The sequence below is a fragment of the Lepidochelys kempii genome, chromosome 4 (genome assembly GCF_965140265.1).
Source record: "Lepidochelys kempii isolate rLepKem1 chromosome 4, rLepKem1.hap2, whole genome shotgun sequence".
In the NCBI taxonomy this organism is placed as follows: Eukaryota; Metazoa; Chordata; order Testudines; family Cheloniidae; genus Lepidochelys; species Lepidochelys kempii.
Genome location: NC_133259.1, coordinates 52,217,380 through 52,239,551, shown reverse-complemented (window position 1 = coordinate 52,239,551; position 22,172 = coordinate 52,217,380). Strand labels below are relative to the sequence as shown.

The 22,172-nt window shown below is 39.5% G+C and overlaps 1 protein-coding gene across 4 annotated transcripts in view; it reads left to right on the top strand.

The window, feature by feature from the left end:
• The window catches only part of INPP4B (inositol polyphosphate-4-phosphatase type II B), a 486,205-nt gene that overhangs the window by 336,987 nt on the left and 127,046 nt on the right, over positions 1–22,172 (top strand). For all 4 annotated transcript variants that reach the window (XM_073341213.1, XM_073341212.1, XM_073341215.1 and 1 more), the window contains 3 exons: positions 2,623–2,753; positions 11,090–11,194; positions 20,089–20,197. In XM_073341213.1, the coding sequence (XP_073197314.1) occupies positions 2,623–2,753; positions 11,090–11,194; positions 20,089–20,197 (345 nt within the window). The remainder of the gene's footprint in view (positions 1–2,622; positions 2,754–11,089; positions 11,195–20,088; positions 20,198–22,172) is intronic.

The following is a 22,172-nucleotide window of genomic DNA, read 5'->3' as shown; positions in this document are numbered from 1 at the left end:
ATGTCTCAGTTACAGCAACATCCTTCTCTCTAGTTCTGACAAATGCAGTCTTGCCCTGCTCACATCCATGCAGAATGCTGCTGCAAAGATTATTCTTCTAGTCCATTTCTTTGACTGTTACCCCTTTGTTCACATCCCTCTTCTGGCTCCCCCTTCTTAATCACAGCAAATATAAAATACTTGTCTTCACTTTCAAGGCCCTTCACTGCCTAGCTGCACCCTATCATCTCCCATTCACTGCCAAGATGAAAACTCCTGCCTCTGATAGGCCCATGATGCCAGTTTCCATTGCCCACTTGTTACATTTTCAAAACCACCACTTTTGTGCTTTCTCCCATACTGTCCCTTACTCTTGGAGGAGCTCCTTGTAAACATCCACAAAGCTACCTCAGAATCTTCCTTCAAAATTCTCCCTCACTGTGATGCCTTAAAAAAAAAAAAAAAAAAAAAACCGAACAAAGGCTAGGCCACTGGTGTGCTGACACCATTGCCTGGGAGAGTTACTGGTGTACAAGACTCCAACTCAACTGAAGGTTTTCCTACCTTTCCACCCTGACAGAAGGTGCAGACTTTTCAAGTGGCCCCTCACCTTTACATGCAAATTAGTTTGGAACTGTCGTCTTTGTACCTACATACAAACATTTCCATTTCTCCTTCTGAACTCCTGCACCAAAGGTGGCTAAAGTGTACTTTTCAGAGTTTTATAAGAATCACATGGCTATGCTCATTTTAACAGTGCAATCCATGAATATGACTACTTTAGAGTGACTGCAATCTGATCCACAGTGTAAAACAGTATGTAGTCCTTGCTCTTGTGACAAGTTTCCAATCTGGCTCTTGGTTAGGTAAACTCTGAGCATCCCTGTTCCACATGGCTCAAAAGTCATGTCCAGACTAATACTCTGAATTTTAACTTTCAAATATGCATGCATGATTACTAGTGTGGATGCAGGGTTTTAGGGGACCAGTAAAGGTAGCTGAAATAGTTATGGAGAATATCCTTTATTATGAATGTATTTGCTATTTGTATAGTGTTGAGAGTGTGCTACCATTGTAATGACCATAATAATAGCAAAAGTCATTTTCTTATTCCCATGGTTATGACAATGGGAGAATTGCTTAGAAGCCTAAAGTTCTCTAGAGGAAACATATTCAGTACTGACCATACAAAATAATGACATCTGAAGGGAATATTTTGAACTATTCATACACATTACAATTAACTGGATCAAGTCATGAAAAAGCCTAGGATGAAATTTTAACCTCAATAAAGTCAACGTCAAACATAACCCTGACTTCAGTCAGGACAGACTTTCACCTCGGCTATCATTGTGGGGAGCTCAGTGAAGACCTCCATACGATGCTCAGTGATGGTTAAAAACACCAAACCGAATATTAGGATGCATAACAATAAAATGGAAAATATTATGCTCTTTTAGAAGTCAGTGGCGCACCCTCATCTGGAATTCTGTGCTCTGGTTTGGTCACTCCATCTTAAAAGAGATTATAGTAGAAATAGAGACAAAGACTGGAGATGAGAAGGATTAGGGGCAAGGAAAGACTCTCATATGAAGAGAACTTGAAAAGATTGGGATTATAGAGGAGATATGATAAAAAGTACACAGAATAATGAATGGGACAATGATAATCCAAGAACAAGGGGACATCCTATGCAACTGAAAGGTGGTAAATCCAAACCCGGTAAAAGGAAATACTCTTTCATACAAAAATAATTAGCCTATGGAACCCATTGTCACAACATATCAGAGGCCAAGTGTTTACCAGAATGCAAAAAAAAAATTGACATTTACGGGGAGTATATTTACATAAATAATAATCAGTACCAAAAGCCAAGCACTTTGGAAGTGATATAAACCCTTCAGCTTCAGGGCATGAGCCAATCTCTCATTACTGAGGGTTAAGAGGACACCTCAAAGTGTCCTCCTAACAGCCTACTGCAGGGCTTCTTCCTGAAGCAGCTGATATTGGTCATTGTCGGAGAATGGAAGCATGTCCCTTGGAATGGTGGTTGAACCATGAAGGGACATATGAATCTTTAGCGCTTCTGACACATAAATATCTTGCAAAGCCGCTACAACAGTTCCATGCGAGTGCCTGTTCTCACTTTCAGGTGACACTGTAAGAAAGAAGCGGGCAGCATTATCTCCTGCAAATGTAAACAAAGTTGTTTGTCTGAGTGATTGGCTGAACAAGAAGTAGGACTGAGTGGACTTGAGGGCTCTAAAATTTTACACTGTTTTATTTTTGAATGCAGGTTTTTTTGTACATAATTCTACATTTGTAAGTTGAACATTCATGATAAAGAGATTGCACTACAGTACTTATATTAGGTGACTTAAAAATACTATTTTGTTTGTTTTTTTACAGTGCAAATACTTGTAATAAAAATAAATATAAAGTGAGCACTGTACACTTTGTATTCTGTGTTGTAATTGAAATCAAAATATTTGAAAATGTAGAAAACATTCAAAAATATTTAAATAAATGGGATTATATTATTAACAGTGCGATTAATCGGGATTATTTTTTTTAAATCATTTCACAGCCCTACTTAACATACTGTATTTGGGCTCATGCCATCTTTTTTTCCTTTTGATGCAGGAATCAGGACCTAAAAGAGCTTGGGGACCTTGCTCCACATTGGGACAATATGCGTAAAAATGTTATTGCACACTGTGAACAGATGCTCAACATGTACCAGGACACTCTTGCAGATCTCGAGAAACATACAGGTATGGAAATAGTTTCTATCCTCCATCAAAGGTAATGAGTATCTTGTAAAATGGACATTTCACTCGAGTGTATTAAAAGAGAATTAAACACAATTCACAATGGGAGTAGTTGGTGGGGAAAGAGGAGAGATTGTATATTGTGTGTACAAGTTGTATATTGCAAAGGGGGTCAGTTTGGAGTTACATGCCCACATCCTGTCATATGTTACTAAAATGTGTACATACAATTCCCACACAAACAACTTTGAAAAAATGTAGTAGCTTGTTCTTCCAACATTTCTGAGGTACTAATAAGCACCCTACTTCTGGGCACATTTCCTGTCAAAAAGTGAAGTCTGCACTACCTTTCGTGCACCTCAGTTCATTTTCAGGATTTGCACAGTTCATAATCATACCAGTGAGAAAACCACATTGGACAGTAGGTTTGTCTGACGTCCAGATCATTACTCCACATACAGTATCCTACAAGTAGTCCACACAGCTTGTTCACTGAGCCAACCAGTCACTAAAGATATTAAAGAGTAACAACGAAATGCAGCCACATTTTCAAGAACATCTGTTGATGGAGTTGCATTTAAAGGTCTTTCAGCCAGCATCAGATCCCATATTTCCCCTCCCTGATGTGTTAGAGGCATTGCCCACAGCCAGGAAAGCATTGAACTCTTAGGACTGGCAACCTATCATCAGACAGTTGCTGTGAATTACCACCGGGGTCCAAAAGTGCAGCTATTTGCAACTCTACTTTTGCCATACAGGAGGTATTATGTGCTGGTGCGAAGTGCAAACGATAATTGCCTTGGTGCTGGCTCTGTAAATATACTATGCACCACTCTGCCTATAGACTGCAATGCATAAAGAGGGGAGTCTGTCCATGTGCCTGCAAACTCAGTACAACATCTGTGACAAATTTACTGTGCACTATATGTATGGGAAATTGGCTAGTTTTTCCACCAGCAAGACACACACCAAACAAGAGCTGAGCAATTAATGCATAATAATTAACTCCTTCAGTGGCACCTTAGAGACTAACCAATTTATTTGAGCATAAGCTGTAGCTCACGAAAGCTCATGCTCAAATAAATTGGTTAGTCTCTAAGATGCCACAAGTACTCCTTTTCTTTTTGCGAATACAGACTAACACGGCTGTTACTCTGAAACCTGAGAAAAATGGAGTAACCACAGTTTTAAAGTGAATGTTTACCTCAAACAATGCACAGCAGAGTAATCTCCATCTGTATGCTGAACTGGACACAAGTAATTATGCCATAATTGCCACCTTGTGTAAAATATTTCAGAGACAAGTCTTTCTTCTCCAAAATGTTAATGGTTGAAAAATTCACTTTTATCATTCTTCCTTCTTCCCGTTCAATACTGAGCATACTATAACACCTGAGGGTGGATTTCATTTACCTACACACACACACCAGGGCCGTCCCTAGAGTTTGTGGTGCGCTATGCAGCCCCCCTGCGGGGGGAGGGGGTGCGGGCCCAGGCTTCCGGGGTGGGAGTGGGCGTCCCAGGCTTCCACAGGGTGGGGGGCTGCGCCCAAGGGCTTTGGGAGGCAGGAGCAGCCAATGCAGGAAGGCAGCAGGGGTCGGGCCTGCCCCCGCACTCATGGGTAGGTGGGAAGTGGAACGACCCGGCCCCAGCCTGCTCTGCTCTGCTCCCCCGGCTCCCAGGCTTGGGGGAAGGTGGGAAGGGCTCACCAGTGGCACGTCTGGGAGTCGGCGGAGTGGAACGGGCTGGGGCTGGATCACTCTACTTCCAGCCGCCCAGTGAGTGCAGGGCGGGCCCGACCCCGGCCCCTGCTGCAGTCCCCTGGGATGCATAGCTCAGGGGACAGGGTTTGGGGGGAAGGGGGGAAGTGGGGGCAGGGCGGGGGCAGAGCAGAGGTGGGAAGAGGCAGGGTGGAGGCAGAGCAGGGATGGGGCTGAGGGGACGGGGTGGGGCAGGGGCGGGGACAGCTTTCCTGGGCCCTGCTGTGCACAGCCCACGAGCGGCCAGCTCAGCTGTCTGGGGGATTGGGCTGGCCGCTAAAGCAGCATGCAGCTGCGTGGGACACCAGGAAATTTGGTGCCGTTTGGTGCCCCAAATTTCCTGGTGCCCTATGCAGCTGCATAGTTTGTGTATGGGTAGGGACGGCCCTCACACACACACACACACACACACGAAACTTTTGCTCAAATAAATTTGTTAGTCTCTAAGGTGCCACAAGTACTCCTTTTCTTTTTACACTCTCTCTCTCACACACTCACTCTTACACCCCCACCCCCAAAGAAGATCTGTTCAGAATAGCTTTCCATTGGACTAGATGCTATATAAACATCAGAGAGTCACTTGTCTGCAAGTATATGGTTAAGAGGTTGCATTAGTCAAAGGGTTCATCTGCCATGCTCTGAAGTATTTTGTACTGGCCATTACTGTAGGCAGGATACTGCAATAGATGAACCACTGGTCTGATCCATTATGGCAATTCCTATGTTCCTTTCTTTGAACCGAGACAGAGTTTTTGAAATATTTTGTTAATGTATTATATTTTGAAGGTGTCCCATATATCATCATACACAAAGCAACAAACACAGAATTTTTATGAAGTCAATAAAAAAAACCCAGCACTTCTAAGAAAACATTCGAATAACCTTTCAAGATAAAAAAAGACAATATAGTATATTAAACATAAATCTTGAAAAACTGGTAATACGCCAACTTTCTTTGAGCACGTTGATAAAGCTTATTAATCTGTTTTAACTGTGTTCTGAGATTACAGAAACAGATCATAGAGTCTAAGGTTATTTATGAGAACAAAAGAAGCATATGCAACAAAGATACCAAAAGAAAACTAATAATATGAAGATGGTAAATAAAATATGAACAGATAATAAGTAGAAGGCTAACACTCAAATCCCTCCTTAAAACTTACTACTTCCTCAAGATCTTTTAGTGCTAATCTACCACTGAAAGATATTTGATTGAGATGCATAAAAATGTGCTGCTTTAACGTTGCCTTCCAAAGTGGCATAATTTGCTATTTTAAAAAACTGACTTTAGTGGAACCATTGAGATGTGTGCACTTACATAGTCAAGTAACTGTATAATGTTTTGCTGTGACCATTGCATTTCTTCACTTCATCTTCCTTGTTATTTTTTTATTTTCACTTATTGAGTTACAGTAAAATTATATTATAAACTTGTCAGGTTAGGGATCATACCTGTGTATTTGCTCTGAAAGTCCTTGCACACTTTTGCGCACTGCATAAGTCATAAATATTTAATATTCCATACCGAGACCCCACACCTGCATTCTACTCTCTGAGAGCAGTGCAAGATCAAGCTCCAAAAATGTATGTTTAGATGTATGTGTTGCCCACTTACGGCTCCAAAAGTCAGGGAATGCTTGCCCATGAAGCCTTCGCTGAGATTCAGTATTGTGCCTCTAAGGGTATGTCTCCACTTCGGAGTTAGCCTGGGTGATTTGCAGGTTAGCCTAGCTTGAGTTTGAGTAGCCATACTGCAGAGCCGTACCCTAGTTACTGTGTCCTCACTCGTGCTGCACTCCCCAGCGTGTGTCACTGAGACTTCTGGGGGCATCTCCCATGGTTCATATGTGCTGCAGTAAGGTGAACCGCTCTATGTTTCTGTCCCAGGGAATTTTAAAGGAACTTGTCTGGCCCACATGGGGAACTGTGGTGGGAAGGCTACAATAGAGGACTATCATGCATTCAAGTGATTTAGCGTGCATCCTCACTGCAAAGTGGTTGGATTACCAATCTGTGTGAAAGAGGAACCAGGGCTTTAACCCAGATATTTAGCCATGTTAGCTAGCCCCATTTGGAAGTACCACTTAACTTAAGTGCCTTGGGTATGTGAAGAGGAGGGGGCTTAGGGGCACTGTCCAAATAAATTCTGCAGTCAAGACATACCTTTTAGAGGCATAGAACAAAACTTCAGCCTGGGGGTCGGGGAGTGCTAAGGTGGCTTTAAGCCACCTTTGTGCCTATCTGATCCTGGGCTTGTCCAGGGACTAGAGAGGCCCCTGGTGTAACTTAGGCCCCCAGGGCTGTCTGAGTTATGACAGTTTCCTGGGCTGCAGGCCTGCCTGGAATCTACAGGCACACCTGTGTGCCAGTGCTTGCAAGGTGCCCCTGAAGAGGCAGCTGACTCTAGTTCCTATCCCAAGGGAATCCTCCTCTGCCCAGATACAGAGCTTTTAGGTCCCGTTCATTATTCTCCAGCCCTGTTATATGGTGTAAAGTGGCTAGAATGAGGGTGAGGAACTCACCCCTTGACATTGACCCCTTGAGTATATGATGCAGCCTTTAATTACATCCTGGCCACTGTGGGTGTAGAAGCCCTCTACACCAACATTCCACACAAAGATGGACTACAAGCCGTCGGGAACAGTATCCCCGATAATGTCACGGCTAACCTGGTGGCTGAACTTTGTGACTTTGTCCTCACCCATAACTATTTCACATTTGGGGACAATGTATACCTTCAAATCATGGGCACTGCCATGGCCCCGCAGTATGCAACATTTTTATGGCTAACTTAGAACAACGCTTCCTCAGCTCGCGTCCCCTAATTCCCCTACTCTGCTTGCGCTACATTGATGACATCTTCATCATCTGGACCTATGGAAAAGAAGCCCTTGAGGAATTCCACCATGATTTCAACAATTTCCATCCCACCATCAACCTCAGCCTGGACCAGTCCACACAAGAGATCCACTTCCTGGACACTACGGTGCTAATAAGCGATGGTCACATAAACACCACCCTACACGGGAAACCTACCGACCGCTATGCCTACCTACATGCCTCCAGCTTTCATCCAGACCACATCACATGATCCATTGTCTACAGCCAAGCTCTACAATACAACCGCATTTGCTCCAACCCCTCAGACAAACACCTACAAGATCTCTCTCAAGCATTCTTACAACTACAATACCCACCTGCTGAAGTGAAGAAACAGATTGACAGATCCAGAAGAGTACCCAGAAGTTACCTACTCCAGGACAGGCCCAACGAAGAAAATAACAGAACGCCACTAGCCATCACCTTCAGCCCCCAACTAAAACCTCTCCAACACGTCAAGGATCTACAACCTATCCTTAAGGACGACCCATCACTCTCACAGATCTTGGGAGACAGGCCAGTCCCTGCTTACAGACAGCCCCCCAACCTGAAGCAAATACTCAACAGCAACCACACACCACACAACAGAACCACTAACCCAGGAACCTATCCTCGCAACAAAGCCCGTTGCCGACTGTGTCCACATATCTATTCAGGGGACACCATCATAGGGCCTAATCACATCAGCCACACTATCAGAGGCTCATTCACCTGCACATCTACCAGTGTGATATATGCCATCATGTGCCAGCAATGCCCCTCTGCCATGTACCTTGGCCAAACCAGACAGTCTCTATGTAAAAGAATAAATGGACAGAAATCAGATATCAAGAATTATAACATTCAAAAACGAGTCGGAGATCACTTCAATCTCTTTGGTCACTCGATTATAGACCTAAAAGTGGCAATTCTTCAACAAAAAAAACTTCAAAAACAGACTCCAACGAGAGACCGCTGAATTGGAATTAATTTGCAAACTGGATACAATTAACTTAGGCTTGAATAAAGACTAGGAGTGGATGGGTCATTACACAAAGTAAAACTATTTCCCCATGTTTGTATCCCCTTCTCCCCCTCCGCTGTTCCTCAGACGTTCTTGTCAACTGCTGGAAATGGCCCACCTTGATTATCACTACAAAAGGTTTTTTCCCCCTGCTCTCCTGCTGGTAATAGCTCACCTTACCTGATCACTTTCCTTACAGTGTGTATGGTAACACCCATTGTTTCATTGTCTCTGTGTATATAAATCTCCCCACTGTATTTTCCACTGAATGCATCTGATGAAGTGAGCGGTAGCTCATGAAAGCTTATGCTCAAATAAATTTTTGTTAGTCTCTAAGGTGCCACAAGTCCTCCTTATCATCACATACTGTTTCTTCAGTAATACAACACAGTATCATACCACTTGTATGCATCCTGAGATATACTTTTTAGTCTTTGGAACTGTAATTTCATTATCATAAAGGTACATCTTAATTGATAGAGGTTTTTTAAATCTCTTCAAGAAACGTTGCAAGTTTTCTCAGCACTTACATACTAAACAGTTTCTTTTGACCCAAATCACAGATGTCATTATGTGTAATGTAATAACTCAGGTGATAAGATTTATCTAATTTATCTGTGAAGTTAGGTGTCCTATATAACAATATACTTTCACTATTCTCTGCTGTGTAGTTGGGTCCCAATCCTTCAGAGACTTATACACACACTTAACATTCTGCTCTGTGAGTAACCCTTCCTCTGGATTTACTGACTATCTCCTTATCTCTTTTTAACATATATCTTCACACAAACAGAATGTTTCATTCTGTTTCACACTCCCCTCAAAAAATTCCATTTCATTCTACATCATATCAATTATTTATGCAAAAGTACTCTTTGATATCTTACAGCCAGATACTGTGAGGTGCTAAGCACCTCCTTTGAGACATTGATTGCTGTCAAATTGAGTATTTACAGCCTTGTCTGAAAACTGAAACCTGTAAAGTTCTTGGTATTTCTTCCATGATAATTGCTAGACATGTACAGTATGCCGGCATTACCACCAACTGTTTTTCATTGATAAAGTGTGAAAATACCAAATATTTGACATCTCAGAATCAGGAGGAAACCTTTCTGCCTGTGCTGCTGATTTATAGCTACATTGTCAGTCATGTTGTTTCCCTGTCTTCCACTGACAACATTAGTGTGTGTCCCAATCCCCTTGACAATCAAATCGGTACAGGCATTTCCTTCACTGTAAACCGAGTGTTGGTTTTATAATAAGCTTTCCTCCTTTCATTTTACAAATTGTCAATTAAGTTCTCATGTTTTCTTGTCACATATTAATATGTTTCTGTAGAACAAAGTATTTATTGGTTCCTGTATACAATCTCACCACCCATTATTTGTTTTAATTTGTTTTTATCACAATTTTTTCTTTCTCAGCTTTTTCCCTATAGACGACATTGCACTCTTCTCTCCCACAAAGGGATTAATCTTTCCACATGCTGTTTTCAGAAATGTGTCCCTAGACTTTTTCAGTAAAATAAGATGATAATGCAGAATAAAATTAAATGCATATTTTAACCTGTCCTGGGTTTTCTTCTTTATTGGAGGAGGGGGAGGGGGAAACAAGAAAAGGAGTGTGGTGCTTGATATTAACATGTAAAAAAATAAGGGTCAGAAGTCTCTGTGGTCCTATATATACAAATCTGGTTTATTCATTACTTCATTTTCATTGTTTAGAGGAAAATGTAGGATTAAAGGAACACTTTCAAGATTGTCAAACCCAAAATATTACTTATGGTACCTTTAAAATTACAAATGTAATTTTGCTACAATTCCTGAATCTCTTTTCCCCCAAAATGACTTTGAATGCAAATGGAAAATGCCCACACTCCTGTGTGGTCTTAGAAAAACAAAGCCAGAGTAGCATTTCTCTGCAAGCACTACAGATAATGATAATTTTCAATACAGTGCTTAATCATAAGAACAGACAGGCATAGAAAGGGCAAATTACAAGCTACTACATCATGTATATATACCATCAAAAATCAGCTGGTAAATTAGCTTTTTGGCCTACCAGTATTGACAGTGTTCCTTTAAACATTCAAAATAACTTTACTTAGTTACTCATAATCTCATATTTTAGATGTGATGATTATAAAGTGTATAGTCAAATCTTTTCAGCACATTGTGGGTAGTTTATTATCACGTTGTCATTTTAGAAAGAGGGTGTATTTATAATGACTTCTACTGAAATGTGAACAATTCAAAGTTTTTTGTTTGCACTTTCAGGAAATAATATTCTAGTCAGTACATTTGTTTTGCTTTTAAAAAAAATCGAAAGTTCTCACTTGCTAGTGGAAATATGTAGTGTCATATCTCTATGCCCCTGTATTTTTAGCACAATATAAACTCAATATATGTTAACTGTGGCATCATTTCCAGCATGCTGTGGACTAATTCTAGGAAGCAGGAAAAATGTCTCTCAGCAAATTAGATTGTTCTGTGAATTAAAAGCTGTTTTGTTGACTGGAATATGGATGCATGCTGAGACGCAGTTAGCAAACCATTCTTTTCTTAATACACGATTACACATTGAAAGTAAATTAAAGAATGCCACTAATGTACAAGTATTGTCCTAACATTTAAAAAAAAAGACAAAACATCTGCTGGGTGCTTGAGATAATGATGCTTTAAACTTTTGTTTTCTAGGATCTTCTTTCAAATCAAGTTGTAGTAAAGGAGAAAAGACACTAGAATTTGTTCCAGTAAATCTCCATCTGCAAAGAATGCATGTGCACAGTCCTCGGTTGAAAGGTAAAGTATATTCCAGAGAAATGTTCTAGTTGTGTCACACTACAGTGTGGTTTACATATAATCAGAAAGTTTGTATTCCTTTTTAACCCTTTATAAACTCCATGCATTTTAACTAATAGTGGTGCTGTTCAAAAATCTCCAATTTCTTCGATAGTAAACCATTGTAACTTGACAAAGAAGAATGGTGCTTAGACAGGTGTCTCTTCAGGTTAGGCACTATATTTTCAATAGTACTAAAACACTTTTTTCATATAATGCCAAATCTTGGTCACTTTGAGGTAATTGGGAGATTTTTGCTTTGACTTCAGTGGAACCAAGATTTGGCACATGCTGTTTAAACTTGGTCAACATGGTCCATGAAGTGGTATGATAGGGAAGTAGTTAAATGGCTCAGTTTCCTTTTCATTAACTCCTTTTCATTACAGTAGGCTTTTCAGTAGATTTGTGTGCAACTGGCTGGCATGAGTTCACATTGATTTTAGGGCTGGGAGATTAGAGAGAAAAATTATTCACAAAAATTATAGTGACTTCCAAAGAGAATTTTGCTTAAGCTCTGTTTGCAATAGTTTTGTTTGCTTTTGATCAACATTCATCCAAGGAAAGATTTGTTTGTTAAAATGTTTGTGGAAAGTGAATTCTTAAACCTTAGCTGAGATTTATATAATCATAAAACATAAGCAGAAATAGTTTATGAAGATTAGGTCAGCTGATCAGGGAACAGAAACCATACCATGTACCTGGGGTAACCAGTCACACAGTTCAAGCATTCAGCTATGGATATTGAATATTCAAAGGAATACTTGCAGCAAACTATTAACAAGTAATCCACAGGCTGTAATTTGTTTGCATAATATATTCAATAAACAATTTCAGACAGTGTACAAATTTCTAACAAATACGGGTATGTTGTTGCGTTAATGAACAAGAAAAAGGATCGAATTCGCTTAATAAATTGTGTGGTGTTCAGGTCTAGTTTAAATTAACTTTTGCAACTGTCTCAGTGTATGTAATGTATGTACCCTTTGAATTTTGGTTTATGGTTGTGGTTTGTTAGAACCCAGTATTGTAGCCATGTAATAATTATAGCAGTAATTATAAGATAAAGGAGTGGAATTGATAGAATGCAAGAGACCTATAGGCCTAGCTAAGAATAGCTTAAGCAGTTAGCATAAGTGTAAGGCCTTATAGCCTGGGTAGGAGTAATTGCTCAAAGAGTTAGCATATTTAAGTAAACTAATAGTAACGATAAGTCACAAGACTTTATTCATTGTTTTGTCATAATCACAAGTGTTACAAACTGCTGATTGGTACAAACTGCCTTCTCGCAGTTATCTATCTGAGTATTTTTGGAGGGGAATATTAGCTAAGTAATATTACCATAGTAATCCAACTGATGTATATGTTAATACGTTTTGCTTAATTAATATACTAACCTATAGGATAAGGGCACCCCAATCTTATGAGGGTGAGGAAGTTAAGATATGTTAAAGGAGGGAAGAGCTATGCATATATATGCATGAGGAAGACTATCAAGGCCTATAAAACATCTGGTCTCAGCTCAGGTACAGCTGTTGAAGTTTGTCATCTGCATGCCAGAGTTAGACAAGGATCTGCCTCAACCTTTAGAGCTCTCCCCAAGGATAGAGTGATAGAGTGAGTGAGAATATACCTGGTAATGGTGCCGGTTGCTCTGACAGTTTTATATTAAATCGCTTTACTTGTTTGCATTGTTTTATTTATTGGACTAATCATTGTAATCATAACACTTTTACAGTTACACAAGGTCTTCCCTGAGTGTGAGTGTTGCTGTCATGGCTGTGCCCCATAGGGCTCCTTGAATAATTCTGAAAATAGTGGGCCTGATCTTGAGACAAGAACCTACCAAATTTCAGAGTCCTAACTGGGCAAACTAAGCCAATAACCTAATCAATGAACAATCAAAAGATCAGGCAACAATATGGAAAAAGCAAAATTCTAAACAAGACCAATGAGTTTTGTGAAGTCCTATGTGTTCCTCTTGAGTTTGCACGCAATAGGATTTGCAGGGAATGGTTTCATCCAGAAGGCTTATCACATGATCAACTGTTGTTATAAAACCAAAATGAAGCTTCAAAGTTCAGTCTGAAAAAATACCTGCTGCTCCAGAGGCAGTAACGGTTTCACTTTCCATTTTGCTCTAGTGTTTGTGGGCCCTTGGGGTTAGAGTCCATTCTTTTAAGCTTGCAGAATGATATTTAAGCAGTAGTGATCCTTGTACGAGATGTTTGTGGAGAGAACGAGCACTGTTTACCCTCTGTAGAGTATCTTTTGTATGCTGAGTAACTGAGAAAGTTATTACAATAAAAGAAGCTAGGTGGCCAGCCAATTTTTTCTTTTATTCTCCATCAAAATTATCTGCCAAATCCTGAAGGCCATACTCAGACAAAATGCCCATTGAAGTTAATAAGTATTTTGCCTGAGTAGATGTCAGAATTTGGCCCAATGTTAAAACTTTATGAAGGATGTAGAACTAATTCCACTGAAATGTCTTAAGGCTTTACTAAGTGCCAGCTATAGACTTAGTGTGACCTATGGTGAAGCTGGGAGTTTCTGGCATTGAATACAGGCTTTGAGAAATTAAGCAGTTGCTACTAAGTTCCTTTAGAGAAAGCGGAAGGATTCTGTTTTATTAAGGGTCTGTTTTTGAGATTAATAATTAGTGATAGTCGGGGTCTTATTTTTAGAAATGCTGAATACCCATAGCCACAGTTGAAGTCAATGGGAGTTGCGGATGCTCAGCCCCTCTAAAAATCAGGTCCTGCAGGGTAGATTTGAGTTAAAGGGACCAGCTTCCCAAACAATGGAATCTTTGATAGTGTTTATAGAATTACGGTGAACAAGGATTTCAGATGTAGGACTTTTATTTTTGTTGTGAGTTTTCCTTGAACTACCAATGAGTTGTTTGGTATTATATGGGGTTTCCACACTAATTATTGAACTAGTTGTGGGGCTTATTTTACAGAAAATGTGTGCGATCAGTTTTGCATTGGGAAGTGATTTGCTGAGACAGTACGTTATGAAGGGATTTGTTAAAGATTGATGCTTGGTAGAGTCAGGATATAGGGCTGAGATGATGGGATTTTAAATAAGAGCTGGTTTCTCTGATTATGATCATTTGTGTTCATTTCCAAAGTGACGTGAGATGTTCTCTGGGCTCTTTTCTTTCCCTTGCCTCTTTTTAGGCTGTGTCTCATTACTCTAGCTTCATTGACAGTGTGTGACGAAGTGGGAATGTTGTTAATGTTTTCTCTGAATATGTGTGTGCCTCAGTTTCCCCTGTGTGTTACTCAAGTATCTAGGCAGTGGGACAAAGGTGTGTGATACTTGCAGAGGCCCCTAGAGGGCAGATGTGACTGCCATATGGCTGCCTGGGCACTGACAATGGCCAACTCTGTATCCTGGCAACTGATGGCCGGGGCCCATCATCTGCAAGAATCAGCCGGAGGTGTTCGAGGACCAAGTCAGAGGTGGAGGCCAGGTGACCTGTTTGCCTGGGAAAGAGACACAGGAAGGAGGAGGGCAGCTAGGCGTGACTGAGGCTGGACTGCTGGAAGCTGGTCAGTCTCCTGGTTGAGACTTGGGGGTGGGAGGGGAGCCCTGCGTTCTGGATCCCCCCAAGATGGACTTTGATGAATATTCCTAATTTCTCTGCTAACAAGATCTGTTCTACACTGTGTTCCCAACGATTAATAACCCCTTGTGTTTTAGCTCACTGGCTGAGAGTCACTGCTGACTGCGGAGATGGGGCAGAATTCATATGGCCAGCATTTTTCTGTGCCCCCCACACACAGAAAAATGCAAAAAAAAAATCTACCAGGGGATATGCACCTCTTCCCCGGCAGCCCAGGCAGCAGGTCTGTTCCAGCGTGCCTGGGGCAGCCTCAGAGACGGGGGGAGGTGGGCTTGGTATGCATACCTATGTGGTTGATCACCTTGGGGGGGGGGGGGGGGGCTGGGCGTACATACGTGCCTACGAGAGAGAGAGAGAGAGAGAGAGAGAGAGAGAGAGAAAGAATGACTCTGTCCCTCTTGCTTGCTACTGCAGCTTGCTGGCATGGAAGGGTAAGGCTTTTTATTATGCACATGGCAGGCTAGAGGCAGAAATGTAGCCGCCTGCCTGATCTCATTGTCTGAGATACAAATGTAGCAGCCTGCCTAGTAGTAACATTGTTAATGTTCCTATTGTTAGTTAACTGTTCCCATTCTCAGTCAATTCACCCAGGAGCATAAAACCTGTGAAAATTTTAAGGCCCCTACACTGCCAGAGTGACGTAAAGGAGCCTTATAAATGACAATAAGGGAATACCCAGCTAGGAAGATCTATGTGCTTTCTCACTTTTTTCCTGTGCCAAAGTGACACAATGGAGTTACATTGCAGCTCAGGATTTATTTTACTTACCGATTTAAAAAAAAAGACTTTGAGGGCAAATAAAACATTTACCAAGCAGTCAATAAAATGTCAGGACTATCAGAACCATGCACTTTCCAAAGTACCCAGCCAGGTCCAGGACAATGATTAGCAAAAGCATAATACCTCCTGAACATATATCATATTCAGCTGTCAAAGTGCATGATGTTTATTGAAACAGGTTTTATTTGACAAACACTAAAGACTTATGGCTTGCGTCAAATATATGCTCTGAGCAATATGTAGTACCTGCTAATCTTTTTGTGCTAAATTGCACTTTGACTTCCAGTATATCTTTCCTCATCTTATGCTTCACTTATCATGTTTCAGAGGGCATCCAGGATGTTCTTAAGAGGTTTGCAGAAAAAAATTAGCATGTAAACATTAATAGAGATAGTGATTAAACAAGTTGATGAGTCATAAAGCTGTCATTAACCCTGAAACTGTCAGACTTCTTTAATATTGTGATACAAGGCGGGTTTTAATTCCATCTATTAGTATTTCATTCTAAGATGCCCGAAGTCAGTTCTTGAGAGGTTGGAGATTATGTGGGAGGAATGTTTGACGGCACTTACAAATGCAAATTTGTGCAAAATTGGTGACTTTATACCATACTTTCAAATTTTATATATCAACATAACAAATGAGCTCTCCTTGCAAACTCTTAGAGCCACATTTTCAAATATGGGTGACTAAAATACTCCACGTTTGCATATGTTTATTGGGCATTTGAGTGGCTTATTTGCATAATTATCTAATCTTCATGCAACAAAAGGTGAAAACTCACTCTTTTGCAGAGAACTTGTGCATTACTAAAGTCACACTTAAACACTCAAAATAGTGCTTGTGGGATTTTAGTGCTGCATAGGCCTTGTTCTGATTACCTCTATGGGGCGAATTTCACCCCAAATGCCTATTTATACACAATTATTACAGATGTAATTTAATCACTCATGTCTGAAAATGTAGCTTTCCATGTGACGTGTGTGTGCGTGTGTGCTCGTTTATTATGATTTAGGGCTGGATTTCACTGGACTTTGGTTTAGACCTTTAATGAATACTCCCATTTAATATACTATACATATATGTTAAAATTTCCAATTTAACAAACAAACACTGAAGCCAGAAAATATTTCATTCTTTGTCAACTTTATTTATTTGTAAACACTATATTTTTTTTCTTATTATGATCCTGCAGGAGTTCTGACCATCTGTTGCCACAGCTTTTATTTACTTTCCTATCAGTGCTGTAACCCAGCAACAGCATTGGGAACACAGAAATGGAAAATAGGATACACCAAAGGGCACCAATACCTGAATCATGCATTCACAGGAAATCAATCATATGAAATAGAGCCACCACATTTTAATAGATTTTCCCTTTGAAAGAGATGAAGAGGAAGATGTTAGCCTTTAACCCAGTTCAGGAATATGCACATTCCTGAGAATCAAGGCTTGCACTAATGAATTGCTGTGCATTTTCTTTATAGTGTCTTTGTATACATTCACAGATTCTAGTAACTAGCTGCTTTATTGTCTCCCCCAACCCTAAGCGATGTTCTGGTAGCAGTAATGGTCAGGGGTGTTTTTTTTCTAAGTTTGGCAATGAGACTGGGACCTTTCTTTTTGGATGTGGAACAGATGTTGTAGACACTGATGTTTTTTGTGATCTCTAGGCTGCACTACTGCAGTAAGCGTTACAAGAAAACCAGCTGAAAGTTTCCAGTATTTCAAAAAGCAGTTGCTCACTTAATTGATTTGTAGAAAAATGGCCCCTGGAATTGAAAAAGTTTGTAAACAGTTGTCTTTTCTAATTTTTTTTGTTATGCAAAATTTGTTATATTTTAATTGAAATTTGTATGGAAGATATTATCAGCATTGTTTACCAACATCTGTTTGGGGGAAACAAAAACTGTCAATGTTTTCAATAATGTTCATTAAAAAATAAACTATGTGGGTCTATTTGTAACCTTGAAAAATGAAAACAACTTGGAAGTTTCAATTTTTTTCATTAACTTTATTTTTAAATTTCAACCAGCTGAGATTGCAAGTATATTCAAAATAGGCTTCCAGTTTGCTTCTGATTGTAATATGAAGTATTGACTGTACTCTGTGAAGCAATACGTGAATTTACATATTATCCTAACAGTTGAGAACTGCTGATGCAGTTGCTGTAGTTGGACTAGATTTGGGAGAGGAGGCCCTGAGCTCTGGAACTGATCTTATAAAGCTTGTTTGCTGACCTTTCGAGCGGATTGTAAAACATCTTTTTATTCCAAGTTTGGGCTTGACAGTAAGTGATTGAGTGTAACATTTTGTATTTCTGCTTGAGGAGGAGTTTTCTTTTGATGATATTAAGGTCTTAATTTGTACTTGGTGTTAGTGTTTTCATGTTATAAGTTTTCAGAGGCTTGGGATGGATATTTTGTAAGTGTAAATAGCTTTATGAAAGTAATGGGATTTAAATAAAACATTCTTTATTTCCTACTCCTTTGCATTCCCTTCCCTCACATTCAGAAATAATAATTTTAAGATGTATTTTCAAATATCCCCATGCTTCACCAGTTTTGGGGTATACACGAGAGACTATTTGATGACTTACCACCCTTTATCACAACTTACTCTGAAATAACTGTGGTGAGAATTTACAAAACGGTTTATGGTAAAACAAGTGTTATGCGCTCTCATTAGTGACCACCATGGGTGTTGACTTGATTTCAATATAAAATAATGCAAAACCACTGGGGTTTGACTTTTGAATGCTTCCCTTTTACATACTTCATGAGTTATCTATAAAAAAATTTAGATGCCATTATCTAGTTAACCTCATAGTTTCATCCTATTCTGTTTGAGTCACCATTGTTCTAAGAAATATAAGAACTTGGCTCCAGGTCCTCAAAGAGATATAGGTGACTAAGTCCCGTAGAAATCAGTGGGAGTTATGCACCTAGAGACCTTTGAGGATCTGGATTTTACTGTCATGTGTAGTAGTAGAACTCTAATAACCCAAGATTATATATTACAGATAAAACTATGGTGGGCTTGCAATGAATGGACTACTTAGAAATCCTGGAGCTCACCGGAGGCTAATGAAATTATTTCACTTCTGCTTTAAATGAGTTCTGAAGAGCAAGCATGCATCAGTATAAAATCAGTTTGAATGCATCTTCTTTGAAATTCAGCTTCACAAATAAAATACAGTCCATTTATGCAGTGTTCTTGCTTATAGGGACATTTGTCATCAGAATGCAAAAAAAAAAAAAAAAGACATGCTTTGGAGCCAAAAACTGAATATATTTAAAAACAGATAGCTTTCGAGACTGAGAGGATTGCATTTCAATTTAAATGTCAGGCTCCATCAATGGATACAACTAGTCTTAGCTGGAGAAAGATCCTCTTATGATTCCTTTGGGACAGATTTTTTAAAAGGCTCAAAAGGCCTCAGTTTTCACACCTATAGTCAACTGGGGGCACAAAAGTACAGCCATTATTAAATGCATATGTAAACAACAGCAGTTAGATTTCTCACATGAAGGTGAAATCAGATTTCTGTCTGTTACAATTTGTGCCAGCAGATAATTGTGCCTGCAGTTCACTGCTGGTACGCAAGGAAAGGGGCTGTTTTAAAAGTTTTCACCTTTTCCCATAAGACAGAGAAGAAATCCCTGTGGACTCCACAAGAGTTTAAAAGAAATCAAATACATAGAACTTTTCATTTTAAAATATTAAATGGCAGTGAATGACATGCTTACAGTCTGTACGTACCTGTATGAGAAGATTTTTTGATAGGAGAAGGCTCTCTAATCTAGCAAGCAGAAGGTATACCCCTACCAAAGTCCAATGACTGGAAGCTGAAGCTAAATAAATTCAAATTAGAAATAAAGTGCAGATTTTAAATGGTGAGGGTGATTAGCCATTGGAGCAATTTACCTAGGAATGTGATGGATTCTCTGTCACTTGAAGTCCTTAAATCAAGATTAGATGTCTTTCTAAAGGATATACTTTAGCTCAGCTAGAAGTCATGGGCTTGATGCAGGAATCACTGGGTGAAATTCTGTGCCCTGTCTTCTGAGAGAAGTCAAACTAGTTGATTATAATGATCCTTCTGGCTATAATATCTATAACTTTCAACTATAATGATTTCAACTTGACTGCAAATTAAGTGACCTAAGACACTATAAAGAGAAATACACAAAAGGCCAATTTGAATTGTACCTTAGTAAACTACAGAGCTAGGACATATTGTTCTACACTGTGGCATATCATTAAGGTAGCAATAAATCAGGTAAAATTCTAAGCTGGTTAGGTGTGCACGTGACTTTGTGGAAAGATTGATTAGCTCTCTTTGCCTTTCAGAATCAGTCCCTCCATCTCCTATAGAGTGGATTCAGCAGTGCAGCATGTGTATGCGTGTGCAAATCTCAGTACTTGTCTATTCCTGTTCCAGATGCTCTGTATGATGTCATCACAGTGGGAGCCCCTGCAGCACACTTTCAGGGATTTAAGAATGGTGGTCTTCGGAAACTGTTGAGTAAATTTGAGGCAGAAAGGCGAAAGTAAGTACTTCTATAAATAATGATGATCTGCTAATCAAATAATAAAACAGTCTTATTTATTAAATGCATAACAGATAGTCTGTTTGGACTAGTTAAGGCATCTTTCATGAAACAGTTCATTAATCTTCCTCTCTCCAATAGATTTCTTTAAATTTGTTTGGGATATTTTATTTAGGGCAAGATTTATTTTTTAACTCTGGACTCAACATTAAAGATCTTATAATGTTTTCTTTCTCTATTCCAGGGAGCCTAAGGAATATTTAAGATTGGAAACATGTTGCTAAGAAAGTGCTTTGTGCTAAGTAGAGAGTAATTGTAGCTACATTTCAATGTAGTTTCTTTTAATAGTTACATGTATCATGTCTATAGATAGCACTTTCCATTTTTCAGAGCACTATCGAAATGTTAAATAATCTTCACAAGTCCCCTGTGAAGTAGGTAAGAAAATATTATTATTCCCATTCTGCAAAATGGGAAGCAGATTCAGAGGGAGGGAAAAAAAGCCTTATTATAGCCCCAGTTCTGCAAAAGCACTTATGCGCATTCAACATTACACTTAAATATTTTGTTGACTAAGCATGTGCTGTGTGGAATTGGGGTCCTTCTGAAGTTCTGAGCAATTGCAACTCCCCCTGAATTCAACTTTAGTTGTTAGTTCTCTGTGCTTTTGAAATTCAGGCCTCCAATGACTAGGTCAAGCCTATACAGTCAATAAGTGGCACTTTGATTAGAACTCAAGGTACTGACTCCCACTGGCAAGCTCATTACTCTAGATCCCCATGATTCTCCATAGAAGAGAAACTACCTCTTCAATCCAATGCTCAGCAAAGTTTATTATTATTAACAGTATCACAAAGAATAAAACAGGAGATGATACAGATAAACTATTTATTTCAGTGTCACTTAGAAAAGGTTTTGCATTAACCCCTCAATGCACACAGCTTGTATTTTCTCTAGTCGTCCATCAATACAGAATGCATTTTAAGCTGTCAGCAGGAACTCCACACCTACCTCTCTGATGCCAAGGGAGCAAAATGAAATGCAATATATTTAGCTTTGAAGGCAAGTGAATGACGGAGCTGCTAGTTCGTAATGTTCTAAAGCAGCACCAAGGGGTAGTGCTAGAAAATGGCTAGCTCACACATATCTGACACTTCAAAAACTATTATTTCTTTACTATTTTAAGTTGCATAGATATAAAAATTTTAAGGATAAAATTTCCCTGGACTGTTTACAGACAAGAAAGCTTGAAAGTGCAATGTAAATATAATTCAGTTTTAGAGATTTTCATGAAGTGGACTTGGTGCTGAGAGTAATTTCATGTTCTGTTGCCGGTGAATGGCTATACATACAGAAGGCTGACCCCCTTCTCTCCCAAGAGTTGGGAGGCAAATGAGATTTGCATTCACAAATACAAAACAAATAATCATATAATGACATTTTATAAGGCAATTCTTCAAAAAAGGCCTCCAAAATTTGTGCCTTTTGCACACTAGCAAAAGTGTGCAAAACCTGTCTTTGTGTGAAAACTTGTGTGTGCAAACAATACTTTGCACTATTATACTGCCTTCTATCAGAGGGTCTCAAAGGACTTTACACAGATTAATGCATTAACCCTTTCAACATCTGTTTGTATTTTCATCCATGTTTTATGGGTAGAAAAACTAAAGCATAGAGACATTAAGGCCAGTGTTTTCAAACTTGGAAGCCTAAAGTTACCTAAAGAGACAGTTACCTACGTATGTTAATTTCAGTAAGAACGGTTAGTGCTGAGCACCTTTGATAACCAGCCAGTTATTTAGCTGCCTAACTTAGTCCCCCATGTTTGAAAATTTTAACCAAAGTCTTACCAAAAGTGTGTGTCAAATTCAGGAATAGTGCCCAGTTCTTGACCATCCAAATCCTTTGCTTTCCCTTATGTGCATTCACATGCCAGTGTGCAAATGTGGATATTACATGTACAGATGAAAGTGCA